Source organism: Fundulus heteroclitus, chromosome 1 (genome assembly GCF_011125445.2).
Source record: "Fundulus heteroclitus isolate FHET01 chromosome 1, MU-UCD_Fhet_4.1, whole genome shotgun sequence".
NCBI classification, from domain to species: Eukaryota; Metazoa; Chordata; class Actinopteri; order Cyprinodontiformes; family Fundulidae; genus Fundulus; species Fundulus heteroclitus.
Window position 1 is genome coordinate 2,636,674 of NC_046361.1, and position 21,675 is coordinate 2,658,348.

A 21,675-nucleotide genomic window follows, 5' to 3' on the forward strand; every position below is an offset into this window, starting at 1 on the left:
AGAAATAGATCAGATTTTCTCTCTTTAACTTGCCGGTCCCTTGTCAGAACTGATCGAGTGCATTGATTGGCTGATTCTTAATCACTGGTGCATTAAGGACCTTTCCTGAAACAGTTTTTTAACTGCATTGCAAAAGTATTGATACCCCTTAAGCATTTCACATTTTGTCAGGTTATCCCCACAAATCAACATCTTTATCACTGTATTGTATGTGATAGATCAGCACAAACCAGTGCATAACAGTCAAGAGGAAAGAAAAAGATTAATTCTGAGAAGTGTGGCATGTATTTGTACTTAGCCCCCTTTCAGTCTGACAACCCTAAATAAAACTGCAAGCAATTGCCTTCAGAAGTCATGTAATGGGTGAATAGTGCCCAATCTCAGCAAAAATCCTGCTGTTCTGTGAAGAAAAAGGAAAAAGTATAACACAATTGTAAATTCATCAAAACGTGCCCATGTACTTAAATTGACAGGCGGTTGGTCTGCAGATATGTGAGTGATGGAAAAATCTGTTAACAGGATAACATGCACACCACAAACCAGAGATGGGGACTGGAGTCACACTTAAAGTATAACTCACCCCGATGTAAAAGCGTAACCCCGCCCACAGACACATTTTAAAAAATGCCACCAAAGTGGTCGGTTCTAAGAGACACGGCAAGTATGGGGGTCTTAAGCGTGGGGGTTTTTAGCTGGAGGATTTTCAACCCCCCGAACGCATTGATATGGTTAGGAATGCATGGAACATTTGAACCAATAGGAAAATTCAGCTGCAATAGCCACCATTCAACCATAAGAGGGCAGCACTAAGATGGTTTTAAGAAAAATATCGCAGAACTAAACGAGTTGTACAAAATGTAAAAAAAAATTGCACCCTAACATTAAAGTAGCACCCTTGGGCCCAATTTATACAGTTTATCTGCAAAAAAAAAATTTTTTTTTGATTGTAGGGTGAGTTACACTTTAAGTTTCAAAAAAATATATACTTCTAATTTATACTTGTGGCCTGAAGGCTGCAGACTTAATCAGGCGGTGTTGATTAGTAACTGAACAACCAAAAAAAAAAAAAACTATGGGAAGAAGCAACCATAGTCCTTATAAAATCCACAAAGGCATTGGTTGAGAACCCTTTAAAAAGTTAGCGGAAAGTTTGGATGGTTTAAAGCAAACACATAATAAGCAAGCTGTGCGAGTGTTCTGTTTCTCCATCTTTTACAAAGCGCATACATAAAGTAAAACGAAACATGTTGCAATACCTCTTGATTACAACTGGATCAATTCTCTTTCTGCGTCTACAGGCTGCGTTAACATGTGGAGATTTGTCACAGCAGGTTGTTTTGCTGCACTGTCACTTCACAGGCAGCGAGTTGATGCAAGCGATGACAGAGACGTTGCTGACAACAGCTTGAGCTCTCTGCATGACTCAGACTTTCCTCCGTGTCACTGCTGTAACCTCTTCATCTTTGCCTCCACAGAGCAGGAGTGTGTGATCGTGGAGCCGGAGCCGGAGCCGGAGCCACGAGCCACGTCACCTGCAGCCAAGGTGTGCCGGCCTCCTTCTCAGAGCGCCGAGGAGGTGGCCGACTCGCTGCTCCACCTGGGCCGAGTCTCTAACGGCCACGCTGTGATCGTGCAGCAGATTGAGGATGTCAGCGTGGCAGCTGAGAGGGGTGAAGAAGTAAAGTATGAGCAGGAGGGGGCCATGCGCGAGGGCGAAGAGGAAGAGGAGGAGGCACAAAGAGCTCTGGAGGAGTCATCTGTTCTGCAGAATGAGGGGAGCGAGGTGGAGGAAGAACAAGGGGAGCGGGTTAACATGAGCAACCATGTGAGCCACAACCAACAGATCAAAGGTGAAGAGGAGGAGGAGATGGTGGTATCAGTGCAGCAGACGCAGGAGACTCTAGCAGAAGATGAGGAGGATGATGATGATGATGATGATGATGATGAGAAAGATGAAGAGGAGCCAAGGAGCCCGTTCCTCTCCATATCTGATGTGCCAACTGCCGTCCGAACCATCACCAGCACAGCAGCAGCTCAGGGAACACACATCAAGACGGAAAACCACATACTTCAGGAGGACTACAGCAGCAGCAAATACGACTCCCTTCAGAACTTCAAAGCCAGCCCTCCTTTAAGCTACGGCTCCCACACGGCCAGTCCCCTGGAGGACTTCTTCTCCATTCCCAGAGTGGAGAGCTACAAAATTCACAAGGCCCCGTCCTCAGCCTCTCCCGACATCATTGAAGTGCGATCTGATAAGTCGGAGGAGAAAGACTTCGATGACCTAGACGGAGACGATGAGCGAGATGATGAAGACAGCCTGTCGCAGCGCTCCACGGTGACAGACGAGTCGGAGATGTTTGACATGACCAGAGGGAACCTGGGTCTCCTGGAGCAGGCCATCGCTCTGAAGGCCGAGCAGGTGAAGCCGGCTGGGCCCAGAGAGCTGCTCCGTGCTCCAGATCTCCACCACCAGAGATACTTCACCATAGAGGACAGACCCAAGCACCTGGACATCATCCGGAAGACCTACTTCAGCAAAGGTTGGCTCATCCTCTCATGTATTTATCACCAAAATATTTTAGCTCGACAACAAAAATGTTGTTTTGCCATCTTCTGCTTAGGTGTGTAGACAATCAGGACTCCAGTCAACTAATACCAACCCTTCATGTTGCAGACATCACACACAGATATGGTCAGATGAGAATACATCAGCCACAGGCAATCTCTGCTGTTATCGTTATTGTGTTGGGTGGACTAAGATACTTTATAATGTCCACATAAAAACACTACTGGAATTAATATAAAATAATAGCATGTGGGTTGGATATGGCAATGCATTGGGTCATATATTTTTGCCCTTGTGATGCCTGATGCCACCAGGGATTTAATAATCCTCGGAAGCAGGCGCTGCATTAAAGGCCACATGTTGATGTTAAAAAAGCCTACGGTTTTAAAACCACTAAAATGTTCCGCCATGTTTTGTTAAAACTTTTTGGTCATATGTCACAGAGCAATGCAGTGCTGCCCCTCCTCCACCTGTTTCTGCGCATTGTGGCTCAGCTTTTGCTTTGCTCTGTTTTAAAGCTAGAGTTGGCAAGCTGCAAGCAAGTCTGCAAATCACTTGCCATAAGCTGTGGTTGCAATAAACACATCAAATTTGTGTTTTCTTTTTTTTTTCTCCATGTTTTTGCTTAAGTCTATGTATCAAAACCAAAATTACAAGAATGCTGCAAAAAATATTAAAACAGTAATAATAAACATGTTGATTACGATTTTCACAGCAATTTCAATAAATGCTGTTTTGTGATTTAAACAAAAGCAAAAAGACAATTTTATGAATTTGTGCAGGTACGCTGAAGATCGTGGTCTTTCTACCCAAAGTTATTATACCTTAAGAATCTTATGCCTAGTGTTAAAAGTTTCAGAATTAAGGATGAGGTTTTCTACTTCTGCATTGCCTTCTATTTTGTATTAAGTGAAGCTTGAAATAATTTAAACAATCATCATTATCTATTTTTTTTATTCGTTGGATGGAAGTATATTTCATGTGACTTCTTAATAATTCATCTTGTTACATATTTCAATGCAGTTCCAGTAAATTGTATAGGGACTAAATATACAGAAAAGACTGCTTCATAAACTTTGTACATTTCTTAAATTCTAAAATTTCACGTCTGTTGTTTCAGCTGCGGTCTGTAGCAGCTAGTGCATTCTCTCACTCACCGCCAATGTCCTTGTAAATCAGAAAACTTGTAGATTGTTAGAGAAAGATTTTTTTATGGATTGTTCATGGAAATTGGAAATTCTTTGTTTAATCACATGGCAACATTTACAATAGTGGTTCCCCCCGAAAAAAATATTGTTTAATGCCTTACCTTCACTCAGATACCAAACGGTTGCATTTACACTTTATAGCAGTGGAGCTGTACTTGATTTATATCAGGTATGTGATTTTAGGCGGAAATCGCTCCTAAACCCTTCTGGATTTAAGGGGTTCTAATAGAACAATATCATGTGCTATATTTGTCATAAATTGAAATATTTATGGTGAAAGCAAACAACCCCTTGAAAGTACGGGGAAACTCTGCAGTAAATCAGCGTGAAGATCCACATCCAAACCTTAATGATGAAAGCAAAGTGCACAGATAAACGCAGTAAAAAACAGCGATGAGTCACAGAGTGCTCTCTGGATCCGCCCATCTCCATCTCCCTGGATTAAGAGGCTGCAGCTGAACAGACAACATCCAAGTGTGAAGAAGAAGAGAGTCCGAGGAGACGGCATGTCAAGAGAGGGAATGGAGAAGGAGCGGCGTGGTGCGGGTTGCTCCGCTGTTAGCGCGTGTGGAGTGTTTGTTTACGTGTGCTCGGGCCTCGTGTTTTACTGCTGGCACGCTGCCCGCTTGTCATGCTCACGGTGAAGCAGCAGTGTGTGATTACATGCCTGGTAGTGCTGCCCTCTCCTTGGCCCCAGCTCCCTCCTGTGGTGGCGTTCATGTTCTCCTCGTTGCTAATTAGGAGATGCATGTCTCGTTAACATTCAATTTGAAGGCCAACAGAGCATCACGCCATCCTCTTGCTCCTATTTCCTCTCTCTTGTGGTACAAATACTGCTGGCCTACCTCCAAAATCAGTTGGGAGATCCACAGATTTTTTATTTATATATATTTATTAATTATACAAACAATAGAAATATGAAACAAGAGGTCAAACATTACTATTAAGCATCAGTAATAAAGTGCTATGAAAAGCTTTAGAAATCAAGTCTTTTCTCCTTTTTGTACCTGATCACAACATCAATAAATATATAACTCATTGAAGCTAATTGAGTACCTATCAATCAAAAGGTGTCAGTTAAAGAAAGATTACAATGTTCGGCAAAAAAAGTTTATTTGTGAAATATACAGTTTTTAAAGTGCTTTAAACGAGAAGCAAAAACAGGTAATAGTTAGAGGCAAATTACATTAGGGAGATAGTACTTTGAAAGGATAATAGTAATGTTTTGGCATTACATAAGTAGAAAGAAACAATTCAGTTTAAAAACTGTGCTTGGCCTTTACTGGAATGCTACATTTGTCACTTTTTACTTTCTATTGTTACTACTTTTGATAATAAGAAGGCATACAGTTCCAGAGCAAGTTTAGGGTGGCAGTAGGCTGATCTAATATTAGACTTTAAGTGGTTGTTAAAACTTCTAGCTCCACATATGTATTAGGGATACGCTGTGGTTTTTAAGTTCATTTAGTCTAGCTGGGTACTGATCTCTAAAGGCGCCGTTGCACCGGTTCTTATTGGCCACGCATGGCACCGCTCCGCTCACTTTCAAGTGTTTTTATATTTTTGGGACCAAGAATAATGACTTATGTATTAAACTTTTAAAAATTCTGTCCTATCCCTGGACTACTATTTTGGAAACACTCACTCAGAGGCTGTAACAGACTGTGGTTCTGTGTTGACAGAAACACAGAAAGTGTGTATCATCAGCCTAGGTAACGTGGATGTTGCAATTCTCTGTAATCATTTGCTGGGGAGAGCATTTATATCTTGAATAAAAGTGGCCTGAGAATGGTCCCTTTAAAATTTAAGGGACCATTCTCAGCAGCATTAACATTAGTTTCAATAATTTTATTTTTAAACAGACGTAATTGACTGTTCATAGACTTACGCAGTAATAGATCAATGTGTTGCGTAGCCAACTCACTGAGATAAAAATACCGGTCTTGAAAGCTGGCAAGTTCAGCCCCTCGTCCTGTCAATATTTAATTACTCATCCAAGTTTCAGCTACAGTACATACGGATATTTACCTTTCAAATGTAGTCCAATTTTAGCCATGGACATGAACTGCTGGGATATAAGCCTCCTCTTTTAGAAGGACCCAATAATCCATTACATTTAGGCTAATCCAGAAGACACCTTGTAGGTTTAGACAGACGTACTAGACACGAAGGAATACAGATGGTGTTGCTGTGGTACGGTTGTCTGAAATATGTCTAGATTTCATGCTCAGCCAAGCAGACGGTCTGATGGCCTTAACCACTCACTCTTGTCCTCCTTTCTCATCCCACTTTCCACTCCCCCTACCTCCTTCTCGCCCCTCTATCTCTTTCTTTGGGTCCTTTTTCCAGAGAGGCCAGAGAAGAGAGAGAACAAGTGTCCCACACCGGGGTGTGACGGGACAGGCCATGTGACTGGTCTTTACCCCCACCACCGTAGCCTGTCAGGTTGTCCGCACAAGGACAGGATCCCTCCAGAGAGTGGGTTTGGATTTTGTCTTTGCTCTGAATACAAAGCCATTTCTGAGGAGAGGAAATTTCACAATGACAGAAGCATAATAGCAGCCTTTTTGTTGTTTTAAAAGGTTGTCTGGCTGTCACATTTTGATTTTGATCTCACGTATGTGCACAAGAGCCTTTTATTAGAATTTGACTTCACACTTGCAGCATTAAACATTGTGAACAGTGAAGGAGGGCACCTCTGTGGCTAGAACCAAGCTGCTTTAAAAGAGCTGGACTTGGGAAATAAGGTTTTTAAGATAAAGAAAGGCAGTTTACAAGTATTGGTCTGACGATGAACCCGTGCGTAGGTTGAGGGCTTGCAGTTGTTTAGATTGTGTGTTGTTTTTTTTTCCTGAATCTGTGATTTTTCTGCTCAGTTCTGGCCATGCATGAAAATGTGCTGAAGTGTCCAACTCCTGGCTGCACTGGCCAGGGCCACGTAAACAGCAACCGCAACACACACCGCAGGTATCCCATCTGTGCCGCTGATAATCTGTGTTGTTTGTGAGAATTTCTGCAGGACAGGCTTTTGCATTTCCCTTTGAGTATTTGCAAGCACTTGCATGCAGGACAGCAAATGTGTCAGCCAGCATCAGTGTGATGTCGATTTATGCTGTCAGCAGCTTGGTGTTGCTTTAAAATTCACTGACTTCATCCTTCCAGTCTTTCCGGATGCCCGATCGCTGCAGCAGAGAAGCTTTCCAAGACCCACGATAAGCAGCATCTCCCTCAGCTGGGCAGCGAGCACCTTAAAGGAAGCCCCAACGACAGAGTCCTGAGGTGGGTCATCCAGAGTGTAGACTTTAAGGCGCGAGCAGGCAGGTAGAACTTCCAAGCACATTGTATGGATTCTGAAATATGAGCTGTTCCGTGATTTGTAATGCAAAATGTTTCTTCAACAGCGGGAGGTGGGGTTACAAAACAGGTTGCATTTTCGAATAATCTTGTTATTCAAAGAAAATGCAAAGTAGAAAGTGAGCTTGTATTCATACTGAAACGTAATGCTGCAGACAATAGTCATATAGTCAGACAAATGATTTATGTTTTTTTTTTTTTTTTGTTCAAGCATTTTCCTAAATGACAAAAATAAGAACTTGACTAGTTTATCTAAAGCACTCCACACCAAAGCACTGCAAGTATGGGGGTAATGCATGAGCATACAGCCTAACAAAGTTCCCTAGTGATCTACTGCAGACACAATGTGGTTGATATATATGTGAAGTATAAATACCAACATTTCAAAAGCTTAAGGACATCTAATGAATTCTGGTAAATATGCCACATTGTATTTAATGGTGGCCCATAGAAATGCTAAGAACACACCAGCAGGAGCTGAGACAAGCGCCACCTGGTGCTCAAACTCTGTCACAACCTGTCAGGTTGTCATTCAATTTCCTATCAGAATAAGTTTACTTCTCACAACTATTTATTTTGCAAGAATATAAAATAGAACTAAAACAGTTAAAACAAATGTTCTTTATTTATTTCATGCTATTTTCTAAGAAGATACACTTCAGTCTTGACCTTCAAATTATTCTTTACAATGTGGCTGCTAATGTTGTATAGTTGCTTCACTTGGAAAGTGAAGAAATTTTATGTTTTTTGGCTGCCTCTGTTTTTATCTGGGTTACTTTCTGCCTAAATGACAGAAAGGTAACCTACATTTTGGCCTTTTTTCTTTTCTCCTATATTAAACACGTACAAAACCATGACTCCAAAACTGAGCTACTTACTAATCATTGATGTAGGTGTATTGTTAAATTCGCTGTAAAAAAAAACAATTACATTGTTTTTATTTGTTTTATTAAGCAAAGACATTTACTAACTAAAGTTCCTGTCCTAATCAGATTCAAATGGTAAATGGTAAATTTAAATAAATAATCAAGCAAATTTAACAATCTTTGTCTTGTTTGTTTTCTCTATTTAACTACATTAGTAACTTAGTTATCGAGTCACCTTTTAAAGCTTTCTGTACCTTTTTGCCATTATCTTGGCAAATAGCTTTAACTCTAAGGTAAAATAGCTGAGGATAGGCTAGGTGAGGCTTGTCTACTGAGCCTTTTTCAAGGTTCGCTGCTCCTCTGCTGACCTTAGTAACCACATGCAGAGAAGAAGGGCGTGAATAGCACAGTATTAACAAAGTCCTAACAGGCGAATCAATCCTGTCACTTTAAATGTTAAGATCTCTATATCTTCACCCATCTCCTCAAACCAGCTAGGCACCATGATCACAGCAGAAAGAATGATAATTAACACAAACCAGACACTGGTATTATGCTAAGTCCACGCACTCCCTCACTGGTATTTTAATTAATAATGCAGCTGATATGCTAATTATGAAAGTTATAGGGGCATTGCAGGAGGATGGGAAAAAATAATTGCTTTCCTAGAGGAAAACCTCACTAGATGGACAAAGCAACGGATTAAAACATAATAAGGCTGCCTTTGTTTTCTGTCTTCAGATTGTTATGTAAATGAGCGTGCTTGTCTGTTATATGTACGCTGAATTCCTAGTGTAGTCCTCGTTCTAATGGCATTCATGTTGATTTGACACAAAGACAAAAGAAAATCCTCTGTGATCACTGGTATAAAGTTTTTTTCCCCCTGTTATGAGGGTCCTCCATCACGCTGTAGGCCAGGTCATGGAGCTTATTAATGAGCATATGGTTAGAGGCCAGAGGCGGGGCATTCTGTGGCCATATCGCAGTTGCAGAGAAGAATCACAAGAAAAGAAGAAAAGAGGAGCAATCCTTTTTTTTCCTTTTTTCCATCTCCTCCTCTCCCTGGTCTATCAGTGGATTTACGCCAACAGGTTTGACAATAGCCCAGGCTCTCCAGGAAAACGAGAGGGCTTAAGGCTCATAAATTCCATGCTATACAACATGCAAATGTGCCCTCTGCTGATAAGAGAGCTTTTAATCCTGCAGCACTCCTGCTAAGTACACCGGTGCTCCTATCTTTACTCATTCTATTTCATTCTACTTCTCTTCACTCATTCTTGTTCTTTTTTATACAATCATTAGATTTTTCTGTCTCCTTTTAACATCAATACTTTTTTATTTTTGTCTTCCTTCTACTTTGTGCCACGTTTATTCCCTTTTTCCGAGCCTCTGTGGTCTGATGTCCTTTTTCAACCTTCACTCTGCAGGCCTATGTGCTTTGTGAAGCAGCTCGAGGTGCCCCAGTATGGCAACTACAGGGCCAATATGGCACCCTCCACACCTCGCGCCAACCTGGCCAAGGAGCTGGAGAAGTACTCCAAGGTCTCCTTCGATTATGCAAGCTTCGACGCCCAAGTGTTCGGGAAGCGCACGCTTGCTCCAAAGATGACCACCAGCGAAACTTCACCCAAAGCCTTCAAAAGTAAGAGTGGACTGCTGGCTTCTGTTCTTTGTTCTTTTTATTTTACGATTATTATTTAAGTTAATTATGTAAATAAAAAAAAAAAATAAATAAATAAAAAAAAAAAAAAAAATATATATATATATATATATATATATATATATATATATATATATATATATATATATATATATATATATATATATATATTTATAAAACAAGACAATTCAAAGTACTGCATGAAACATACAGAAAGACTTAATTGTTTCTATTATTAATAAGAAATTAGCTAAGTATATCCTTGGGGATTTCTGAACCAAAGTAATTTTGTCCAACCTTTCCAAAGTTACAAAAAGAATAACTTCTGTTTAATTGTTTCACTGGAATGAGCTTCGCTAAAAATTCAATGATTAATTGTTTATAAATAAAGCTGCAGCTTGAGGTCTCTGATAGGTCGCAGATAGCTCTTGCAGTCTGATAGTGATGACATTATCAGGCAGTTTAGTGCGCTCTTGTTCTAGGTCAAAGAGATCTTCTTGTTTACATAGCATCCACGATAAATTAAGACTGCAGGGGATCCAGTTTGGATAGTAGCATTTGGTTTGGGCAGGCAGACTCTTGTTTTTCTGTCTGCCTTAAAGTCTCACTGGTACTTCTCAATGGTGATTTCAAAAAAGCCAAAATGCTGGTCATTCTGCCAGGGTCCAGCTACCAGTTTTCTCCAAGATCGTTCCCATCCTGCCAGCAAGTTCAGAAATCGCAGCTGGCCTGCAGTTCTGCTTACACAGCATTTCAGTCCGAATGCTGGTAGCGGACATATTCCTTACATAGTTTAGGGAGCCTTGACATGGGCCGAAACAGCTGCCGACGTTATCACAATTTCTTGATACTCCAGGTAACCGCCAGCTCCAAAAAGCAGAGATCCATTTATCATAAATCCAATTTTGAACACATTTTCAACATCCTCGACTGGACAAACACATGATCCTCCTCCCACCGTGTGTCCAGATGCACATTTCCGGTCGGGTACAGGGGGGCACTCCTTCTCCCAGTCTTCTTGTTGGGAAAATTTGATCAATTGCGTTGAGAGCTAGCTGACCAGATCCATAATTTATAGTTCGCAAGATATGTAAATAGAGACATCAAAAAAGATTGATAGAAGCAGGCAGGGAAACGGAAGGGAGAGAGAAAAGGAGAGGAGAGAAAAGAAAAGTGTCCGCCTTCGCCTAGAAGCAGGAAGAAAACAAAGGTGGCATAACTACACCAATTAGGTGGTAATGCTTGTTTGCCATTTTTTTTCAAAAGAAGTTTAAAGCTGTACGAGGGAGTTCTAAAAAAACTGTGAACAAGCACACCTTCTAGGTCCTTCCCCCTGGCTTTCTGCTGTGCTACAGCCCTCCTGCCACAGCTCCTTCCCCACAATGGAGCCTGCCGCGTTGCCCCAATGTTTAACTGTCTTTGTTTTCTGAGCAGCTGCCACTCCAGAAATGAGCAGTTTTCCTGTTTAGGCAGTTTTACAGCAGCAACCTACTGGTAATCTTTAATTGGAATGACGGTAGCACTGTGTGGGGGAGGGGTATGAACAGCACGTACACAAGAGTGACTGACACTGGTAGCAACCAATCAGAGCCAGACATTCCTCCTGGTTCTGGTTGGTTGCTGCTGACCAGGAGCGGTGTAGGAGCTTGATTTTTTCCCCACAGATTTTTCTTGTCATATTTCACTGTCAGGATAGTTTTAACAAATATGTAAAAAGGCTTTCATTCATACCTATTGCAGCTATAAGTATCTTTGATTAGAAAGTTTTGGGGGAAAAAAATTGTCCATCACAGCTGGTTAGAGCAGAGACTAAAACCCATTTACTGCCAATAGCTAAATCTTTACTGAGATTGTTTTTTCCCCTTCTATTCCTGCTAAAAAACATTTGGCAGTTAAAGGTGTTGTTTTGATGGAAAATATTTTTTTCTTTAAATTAGTACGTTTTACATTCTCATTCAACAGATCCAGTAAAAATGAATTTAAACTCTTACAAAGTTTTTTTTAATGAATTCATATTTTCTTTCTTTTCCTCTTCATTCTCCTTCTGCTGTTTCATATTTTTGTCCTTTTTTATCAACATGTATATTATCCGATGATATAAATCCTCCAAATGAGTCTCATTTTAGATGTGTAATTTTCTCCTCTGGCCACTTTATTTGGTACACCTTTTTAGGTGCTTGTTACCAAACATAGTGAATTGTCCAAGCGCGCGCCAGAACCTCAGTGCATTCAGGAATTCAGTGTATCATACACAGTTGATCTCCTCTGATTTTCACACACAGCCTTCTTTCAGGGTTATTGAGAATGGTCTGAAAAAGAGAAAATATCCAGTCAACAGCGGTTATTTGAGCAAAAATATCTTGCTGAGGTCAAAGGAAAATGGCTACACTCGTTCAAGATAATAGAAAGCCAACAACAGCTCAAATAACCACCCTTTACACCCCATGTGGAGCCGCAGAAGACAACCCCAGGTGCCACTCCTGTCACCTAGGAACTGAAAACGGAGGATGTTTCACACAGGCTTAAACGTTGCTTGGTCCTGTGAGTCCTGATTTCAGCTACGACATCAACATGATAGGGTCATATGTGGTGCAAACAACATGAAAGTCCTGCTTTGCTGCTGCTGCTGCTGCTGTAATGGTGTGAGGGATATCTGACTCCACGGTCAGCAGACCTCAATCCAACAGAGCATCTGTGGGGTGTGGTGGAATGGGAGATTCACATTATGGATGAACATATATGCGTTGATTTGTTAAATCTGTGACAAGAATTAATGCAGCTCAGAAGGAAAAGGTGGGTCTAATCGGATACTATCCATCCATCCACTCCTTCCATCCACTGTTCAAACCCTCACATCTAGATGTCACAGGGGCAGGCAGGGGGTGTTGTTCCTGTCTCCAGCAGTCACTGGGTACAAGGCGGGGCTCATCAAGCACAGGTAGCCAGTCCACCACATGGCAACGCGGACACAATGGCTCCTAACAAATCGTGTAAACTATACAACTAAATTTAACTCCTAAAGTGGCTAGTGAGCGCATATTAGCTAAAATATGGGTCTAAAACATTTCTTAGAATCAGCTATTACAAAAATATTACTACTATAATTTAGTTTGTGTTTTAAAAAAGTGTACAAAGTTATTTTATTTTATAAAATCATTTTAATTCTTTTATTTTCACTAAGATTGGTCTCATGAGTTAAATGTCACTTTATTTGAGGTTCATTGTCAGTTACCTGTCTCTCCTCCTGCAGCCAAGCCCTCATTCCCCAAGTCACCCTCTCCAAGCCTGAGCCTCCAAGCTTACGGGAAGAACTCCACCCTCCCATACGACTACTCCCATGATGCCGAAGCTGCTCACATGGCTGCCACCGCCATCCTTAACCTGTCCACTCGTTGCTGGGAGAAGCCTGAGAACCTCAGCATTAAACCACAAAACAAGGTACACCACGTTTTAAAACAGTTATCAAGCAAAGTAGATAATGAAAACCACATATGTACCTATGAGCACTCTAAGCTTATTTAAACATTTGAAGCGCTGCCCTGGTCTTCTTTCTAGTGCATTTGCAGAAGGATCATTAGCTGACTAGTTCAGATAAAACATTTCAGGCCACAGCTGGTGAGATTGGAAGGGATAGCAGTGGGTGTGCCTTCCATCTCCATCATTTTTTTTCTTTCTCCATCATCTCCGCATGAATATGTCATCAGGAGACATTGGCTTACAGCAACAGGACTGTGTTGAGATTCAGTTGCATCACCTCTCTTATCCTCTTTCATCGTTTCATCCCTCCATCCCACACACTTTTCATGTTGTTATTGAATTTGGCTGACTGCCAGTTCCCTGGATTACTTTTCCACCAGGTAGCCTTTTTTTCATTATCTGCTGGACGGATCTCCCACTCTGCTTCTCCACCCCCAACACTCTTCCTTTAATTTTCTCTTAGCATCCCTTTTTGCTATTTTATCTTCATCATTTTCTCCCTATCCAAGGTTTATATTTTTCATGTGTGCCTATATGTCTTTATTTTTCCACTCACTCATTTCCCTCACTTTGCACAGGGGACATTCTTATTTCAATATCACTTTCCCCCATATTGTGATTTTTGATAGTCTTTTTGCTTTTCTGAGGAGAGAAAGAGACTGCTTCATCATTTTGTTCCTATTTTCTAACCTGTGTTTTATGGTTTTAGGGTGATACAATAAAAATCTATGTTCCTAAGCAAACCAAGGCATTATTCAGCAAGGCACTGTTTCAGACCTAGCTACACAAATCAGCTGGGAACTGATCTGGAATCAGAGTTGGAGTCAGTTGAAATCCAATACTAAAACACCGGAACACTGTGCTCATCAACCTGGGACGAGTCTGGGAACCGTTCCAGCTCGCTTTCTTCCTCTTACAATGCTTTGATATTTTTAGATCTTGACCGGGCTCTCTGAGCATGCCTACTGAAAACACAGCTCAGTTCAACCCTCTGTTTCTGTTCACCTGCCAGCATCAAAATGAAATGTGGAGTTTTCAAGCACCATGTCAGCGCTACTAGCTCCAAAGTGTCTCAGACATCAGAGCTGCCATTCCTAAGCAGTTGAACCAAACATTGCTGTAGAACTTAGTGCTTCTTTGGTAGCAGGTTAAAAGACAAGCTTTAGAAAACATGAACAAATCTGGATTCGTAAATTCTGAACAATTTATGAATTTACCAAATCTAACATTTTTTTTTTCCTTACTAATTTCAAATAGTTTTCAGAAGCTGCTATCATGTTTATCCAGTAAGACCTAGAAGGATTATTTTATCTAGGGTAATAAAAATATGTCTCTGTAAGGCCTTTTGTAGCCAAACGTAATTTGGGAATTTAAACAATCCTAATCCTTTTTAATTATCAGAAAATCTAACCTGGTGATACTACATAAACTGTTACATGTTAGCATAAGGAAATTAAGTCACAGAGCTGAGCAAAGCAGCATAATACGTGCTAATTATGTATCCTGCGAACATGCTGAGGTTGGATTGCGTATGAAGTAAAAAAAAAAAAAACAATATTAAAACAACATTGAAGCAAATTTTTGTTGTTGTTGTAACTGTCATTAAAATATTCATTCACTCTAGACGCAGTGCTGAGAAATAAAGATATAACATTATTTTTGCTCCAAAATAGCTAATTAGCTAGCAGGGGGTTAGCGTAATAAAAAAGCTATTTGGTTCTTTAGCTAGCCATTATGTGTGATGAAACAACAGTTTATCTCTAGAACGTATGGACCATAACCTAGTCTGCAAGCTCAATTCTCACGGTATTTGTGAACGCCCAGATAAATAAAAACAAAACTTAGAAATAAAATATGAATGAGCCTCTCTTGCCACTCATAATAATTTATCAGCTGTAATACCAGCAGAAATATGCCAAACAGAGGTGCTGCGGGCAGGATGCCGATGGTGGCGTTCCTCCATTTCTGGGTCTGTGCTACATCCCACCCCTTTCTTTTCTTCCCAATGAGAACAACGGTCCTCACACGGCACGACAAAGTCACGCGTAAAAGTTACAGATCACTGGCAAGAAGTGCATTGTGAAAGCAAACCTTACCAAACCAAAGAAATAAAGCCGGCTTTTGGTCCGGACCAAACAAACGGACCAAAGGAATTTAGATTAGAGATTAGAGTGATTTACCATCTTTTACAGTTGTTGTTTTTTAAGTATACCTGTCAACAGTGATTATCTTCTCATTTCTCCTTAAGAATTATGATTAACAACAACATATAGAATATTATTCCCCACTTTCTGGGTACATTTAAAAGTCAGTGGTCTTAGTAATAAAATGATTATAGTTAAGGATTACAAGCATTTCTCAAAAACAGCTGAAATCTACAGAGTCGTCTCTCCCTGCATCACAGAAAATCTATAAATACACTGAAATCCTCCAGGCTATCAAACAGAAGTGTATGTAGATAAAGGCCAAGTAAAAGAATTACAGCATATCTCATTTAATATTTTATGAGACAGATAATGGCTACATCTCTTTTTACCCAAATGAAATAGAACTGCATCATATCACTAGATATTGGTTTCTTGTTTCTTCCGGAAAAAAAAAATCCTAAATTATGATAGGAAAAAGCTCTGAATGTGTAATATGAATTTGATATTTATATTAATCAATTTGCTGCAACTTTAACTTAGCTTCTATTAAAAAATAAACAGTCTCTTTCTAGAAGATTTTACTTTGGCCGGTCAAGCTTAAAATTGAATTCATTTGGTCACCAGCCACTTTCTGGTTGCATCTCTAGTTATTACAGATGTTTAAGCCCAAAGATTAGACATGATAAATATTACCCTAGACCGCTGTACATAAATCAAAAAGTCTGACTGTTTGAAAGCAAACTATTAAAATTCAGCTGAAGTGTTTTGCATGGTCCTGTCTACCATAATTTACAGTGTAGAACAAAACAATTCAGAAGTGACTTGTTTTTTTTTCTTATTTAGCGGCGTTTCTTTGCTTTCCACTCAGGAAATGGACATTGAGGTGGATGAGAATGGCACTTTGGACCTGAGCATGAAGAAGCCTATTAAACGAGAGGGCAGTGTGTCTGGCACCAGCCCTGGGGTTCGGTCTCCTGATCCTTCTTCGTCCTCCTCCTCTTCGTTTCATCCTAGTGGAAACAGTGGGATGACATCCCCAAACCTTCATACGTACAAGCAGGAAGACTGGGAGGGACCTCTGGATTTCACCAAACCCAACCGCCAAAGGGAGGAGGAAACAGACGAGGTCAGTACAATTAGTCAGGAGCTTTCAAACACACTGTATTTCCTGCTCCATTAGTCACAGAGGAACTATTGCAGCATAAATAACAATAGACGAAACTTCCCTCAAGCCTTTTGAATGAAAAGTTCTTGTTTACATCACTTTCTTTGTCTAATCGCCTTTTCTTATATCCTGTGCCGCTTTTCCTCTTTCTATTATTCATTTATTTCAGCGAAATGCAAGAGTTACCACGAGGTTAAAACATTGCACGGTGTAACAGAGGTGGTGTGTCAGGTGCATTGCACCATCCAGGATTTGGCATATGCTAATTTTCACTGCTTTGAACTTTTTCAAAAGAAATATAAAGGGCCTTGGATGTTAATTTTTTATGAGGACACTTTGCATTTGGAAACAACCAGTCTACAAAAGAATAAAATAGTGCCGAGCGAGCGTGGAGTTTTGCAAAGTTTTGTGTTTGCTTTTTTTTTGGCACTTCATTACTGCTTGTTTACAGCGGTACGCAGTGATGTACGGAAACAATTGTTAAAAAACAATGTATCTGTTGGTGTGGTATTTTTAGATGGAACACACAGGCCAGTCGTATGTCTCATCTGACCAGGAGGACTGTGACATGATGCAGGACTGCCTGGAGGACAGGAAGTACCCCGGAGAGGTCACAACCCCCAGCTTTAAAGTCAAGTTTCAGCCCAAGGACAGCAAGAAAGAACTGCTCTCGTAAGTAACGGCCAGGCAAATGGTAGAATGGATGTGGAGCCAGTTAACTGTGGTAACTACTCATTACTGCTAGGCCATTCTAAAGATAAGAGTAGAGCAACTCAAACTTGCCTTTTAGGCAACTTTGACTTTGAGTGTGATTCAAACACTTGTGCACAATCCAACTAAAAGTAACTTTCAGATGCCAAATGAAATTGCAGCTTACAAGATTTACACTTATGACACGTTTTAATCATTAACGCAATTTAATTTTTAATTTAAGATTTTATTTGAGTCGATTTTGATCAATGCTTTCTGAGTGAAAATGATTTCAATCTAAGAACTCGACTGCAGTTTCACGTAATTCTCAGTCCGTAATAGCATACATTTAAAACGCACGAGCTCAGATTGATTGATACCAAATTAACTCAACTTACTCATAGCTGTACTCGGTAATGAGCACCAACAATTTTCATGGATGCAGAGGATTTGCTCTATCGAAGCAGACACCTCTGCTGAGTACAGCAGAATCCTGCCAAACAAGCACCTTCACTCTTTGTTTCATCTGGTTTTTGCTCTCTGTTAAAAAAAAAAAAAACTAAGACTTGTTTTGTTATGAGAAAATGAACCATAAATTGTGATCAAATTTAACATGTTATGAAGCCGCCTGTAAACATTTTTCTGACAGCTACAGCTAAGACGTGCCTGTAATTGACTGCCTCAGAGAAGCTGGGCCTGCTAAAGCTGTAGCTATGCTTGTTCTTACTAGGTACAAGCTCACATTATCCCAAGCTCAGATTTTAAATTCTTCATTTTTATTTCCTGATACAGCCTATATAAACACATCAGCCTTGCTGGAAACTCCATACGATGACTGAGTGTAACAGCTGACATATCCAAGACCTTCAATTAAATTCTAATTAAAATGATTTGATAGTTAATGCTGGTAGAATTCAAGCATTATTGGACATTACATTTAGAAACTAATATGCTAAATTAAAATGTAAAGAATTTGAATGGATAGTTTTGACCACCCTCCAGATTTCCTTTAACCTTGCAGGGGTTTTGTTGGACAAACCTCCAGTTAAATTGTATATTTTCGTTATCAGCTGTGTGAGGACGGCTTTTTATTTCCCTCCTGGAACCTAGATCTCAGTTTTCATAAGGGACGTTCTTCTTGTGCTTGGCTGTTCTAACCTCGGTCCCTGCCTCCCTTTGCTCCTCCTTGCACCTCCTTCCTCTCTGCAGGTGCCCCACACCTGGCTGTGATGGCAGTGGCCACATCACTGGAAACTACGCATCCCACCGCAGGTATGCCCAGTCTGATGCTTATTAGCCGACAGTTTAAAAGCTCTAAAGTGACGTGCTAGCACTGCTGAGACTCTGCTGCCCACTCTGAGCCTGAGTCCAGCTAAAGAATAAATCAAACATTTGATTTGATCCTGACATGCCAGAGGCATTAACGTAGTGTGAGCCTAAAAGCAAAGACAGTCATTGACTTTGATATCCATCAGTAATTTACTCCTTTCTGTCTGCTCTCCTCCTAAATGACCTTGGTATGCCTTGCATCCTCGATTTCTCTTTACTCACGTCTTTCTCCCCTCTCGCTTTCCTCGTCCTCTCCTTCGCTCTTTCTCCTTTTTCCTCTCAGTCTGTCTGGGTGTCCTCTCGCTGATAAGAGCCTCCGGTCCCTCATGGCGGCCCACACCCCTGAACTCAAGTATGTCTGCTCTGCACCTTGGTTTGCCTTTTCACTGCCATTTCAGCACACTGCTACTGACACTGCCCAGTGTGTCACTCTGCTGACGTTAACTCAGCTGTTGTTACTGGCTGCTGTCTCTGCTGCTGCTGCTGCTGCTGCTGCTGCATCTGTCATCGTGTTTCTCTCTGCAGATAGATTGGTTTCTGCTTGCTTTAACATCTGTCAATTCAAGTAAATCAAAACAAAAGTCAAGTCAGAAATGTGTCAATTATAAAAATATATAAATTAAACATTTAGTACAGGACTTAAATCCATACACGTACAGTGCCTTGGAAATGTATTAATAACCCTTGACCTTTTCACATTTTGATATGTAACATGACATGTTGTCACACACTTCAATGTATTTTGTTGGGATTTTATTTGATTGCATAATTGTGAGGTTGAAAGAAAATGATTCATGGTTTTATAAATTGTTTGGGTAAAACTCGGAGAAGTAAAGCTGGCATTTGTATTCCAGTCCATTTACGTTGATACCTATGATCAACTAACCCAGTTCAGAAGTATAAATCTGTTCTGTTTCTGGACTCAGAGGTTTGGTGGAGAACATTAGTGAACAAGGAGGTTAATTCTCCAGAACAACAAGGACACTGAACATAGAAGCAGAGCTGCAATGGAATGGTTTAGATCAAGTATTCTCATGTGTAAAGGTGGGTTCACACCCGACACGGACAAGGCGAATGAAGTGAGTGTTTTACGTTATCACGATGTAAAGGAGCGTATTAACCATCGGCGACACGAATAACACGTTTTGAGTGATACAAAATGCACAAATTGGGCGACTGGAGCGAAGCGAAACTCCAAACAGCATTGGAGATGAACGACTAGAGAGCAAAGTGCAACTACAAATATCATGTTGGGCGTGCGACTAGAGCAAAATGCAACTGCCAAAGCATGGTGGGCGTGGCTAGAGCGAATAATCATCATCTCTATTGTTATTGCATCAAAGATGACAGTGAAATTTGTTCTCTGCATATAACCCATCCCCTTGGGAAGCAGTGGGCTGCCACCGTGCGGCACTCAGGGAGCAATGTGGGCTTAAGGGTCTTGCTCAGGGAACCAGAGTGGCAGTCTGTGGGAGTTGAACTCAGAACCTCCGGGACACAAGCACAATGCTCTACCCACTAGGCCAGAAACAGCATGGTGGATGTGAAACTAGAGCGAAGTGAAACTGCGAATAAACGTGGTGGAGGCATAACTTTGACAAAGTGAAATTTCAAGAGTCTGAAGTCAATTCACGTCTCATTAACGGTCCTCCTTGCCCATTTATTAAAGCGTGAAAATGTTTTATGTGTTGCATATTTAGACAATAATTAGGCTGGCCGAAGACGCCTGTAGGGAGGGACACCAATGCTGACACCGTTGTTCGGCTTTCCACATTACATACAGCACCGTGAATCACTTGGTGAATATGAGCTCCGCCAAGGTGAGATGAACAGGGAAGTGGATAGACGCTCCTCCAATTTAAAGACGAGTTGGCTAAAACTTGTGTGATGCTGTGATAGAGGCGAAATGTTACGTGACCAATGGCAGGCGATTAACGTGAAAAATTCGCCTTGTTCGTGTTCGGTGTGTGAACACACCTTTAGAATGTCCAGACCTAAATCCAGTTGAGAATCGTTGGCAAGACTTAAAAACTGCTGTTTATAGATAGTCTGCATTCAATCCCACTGAACTTGCACTTCTTCTTGTTCCTGAGAAGAATGGGCAAAGATTTCTGTCTCTAGATGTATAAAGCTGGCAGAGACCAAAAGACCTGCCCCAATAATTAGAGTGAAGGGTGGTTCTAAAAGTGGGTTAAAAACATAAATATGGCACAATTTTTTTGATTTTTATGTAGAAAAGTTTGAAAACATGCATCTTTGTCTTCTTCCACTTCAAAAATATTCACCACTCTGTGCCTGTCTAGCAAATAAATGCTAGAAAATACATAGAAATTTGTTATTTAATAAAATATGAAAAAGGGATACAACAACATTTGCAAGGCTCAGTAATAAACCATCTTCCCTGGTTGTTCAAGCGGGTTTATTATTAATATTTAGGGTTTATTTCTGCATTCATGACACTAAAGAAGCTCTTCCTTTTCTCAGATGCCCCACGCCAGGATGCGATGGCTCAGGTCACATCACAGGAAACTACGCCTCTCACCGAAGGTAACAAATGCACCGAGCAAAGTGCTCCTTCAACAAAACACACAGTCAGTCAGACAGAGAGGCCTAGAGACAGCTCATGGTAGAGTTAGAAAGGGACCACATACACATTTTCCCACATTTTAGGCGTTTTTGATTTGATTTGCTTTTTCATTTGGTTGGAGAACCTCTTTTTATTTAAAAAAAAAAAATTCTTCCTTCTCATGTGCTCTCCCTTTATGAAGCAGTCACCTTACCGTAACGTTTTTCAACCCTCTGTTATCAACTCCATACTTTCTGTTTTCAGTCTCTCTGGGTGCCCGCGTGCCAAGAAAAGTGGAATTAAAACTCCTACCAAGGACAACCAGGAGGACTCGGAGCTTTTAAAGTTCGTACCGCTCAGAAAGCCATAATGTCTGCTTTTAGCATGACTGACGGTAAAGAGTAAAATGCAATAAAGGACAGAGATAGAGAAGCACAGAGAGGACAGTCACTGTGAATCATATGTGGAGGTACAGACCTTGCCCTTTAAATGAATCGAACAATAAGCCCCCCCCCACTGATGGGAAAACACTCCAACTGCAAATACTGACTCCTAGTTGAGCTCATGTTAGACTAATGTAGAGCAGTGCATGGGAAATACAAGGTGTATTTCCACCTAAAACCTTAAACCTACAAGCATGTCGA

At 40.7% G+C, this 21,675-nt stretch overlaps 1 protein-coding gene across 14 annotated transcripts in view; it reads left to right on the plus strand.

Moving 5' to 3' along the window:
• The window catches only part of myt1b (myelin transcription factor 1b), a 64,646-nt gene that overhangs the window by 33,718 nt on the left and 9,253 nt on the right, over positions 1 to 21,675 (plus strand). For 8 of the 14 annotated variants that reach the window (XM_021324065.2, XM_021324066.2, XM_021324063.2 and 5 more), the window contains 12 exons: positions 1,476 to 2,543; positions 6,127 to 6,255; positions 6,654 to 6,744; positions 6,940 to 7,056; positions 9,425 to 9,639; positions 12,908 to 13,095; positions 16,150 to 16,407; positions 16,964 to 17,118; positions 18,346 to 18,408; positions 18,749 to 18,817; positions 20,950 to 21,012; positions 21,296 to 21,376. In XM_021324065.2, coding sequence (XP_021179740.2) covers positions 1,476 to 2,543; positions 6,127 to 6,255; positions 6,654 to 6,744; positions 6,940 to 7,056; positions 9,425 to 9,639; positions 12,908 to 13,095; positions 16,150 to 16,407; positions 16,964 to 17,118; positions 18,346 to 18,408; positions 18,749 to 18,817; positions 20,950 to 21,012; positions 21,296 to 21,376 — 2,497 coding nt within the window. The remainder of the gene's footprint in view (positions 1 to 1,475; positions 2,544 to 6,126; positions 6,256 to 6,653; positions 6,745 to 6,939; positions 7,057 to 9,424; positions 9,640 to 12,907; positions 13,096 to 16,149; positions 16,408 to 16,963; positions 17,119 to 18,345; positions 18,409 to 18,748; positions 18,818 to 20,949; positions 21,013 to 21,295; positions 21,377 to 21,675) is intronic. The other 6 variants (XM_021324070.2, XM_021324071.2, XM_036146298.1 and 3 more) reach the window with 4 other exon arrangements.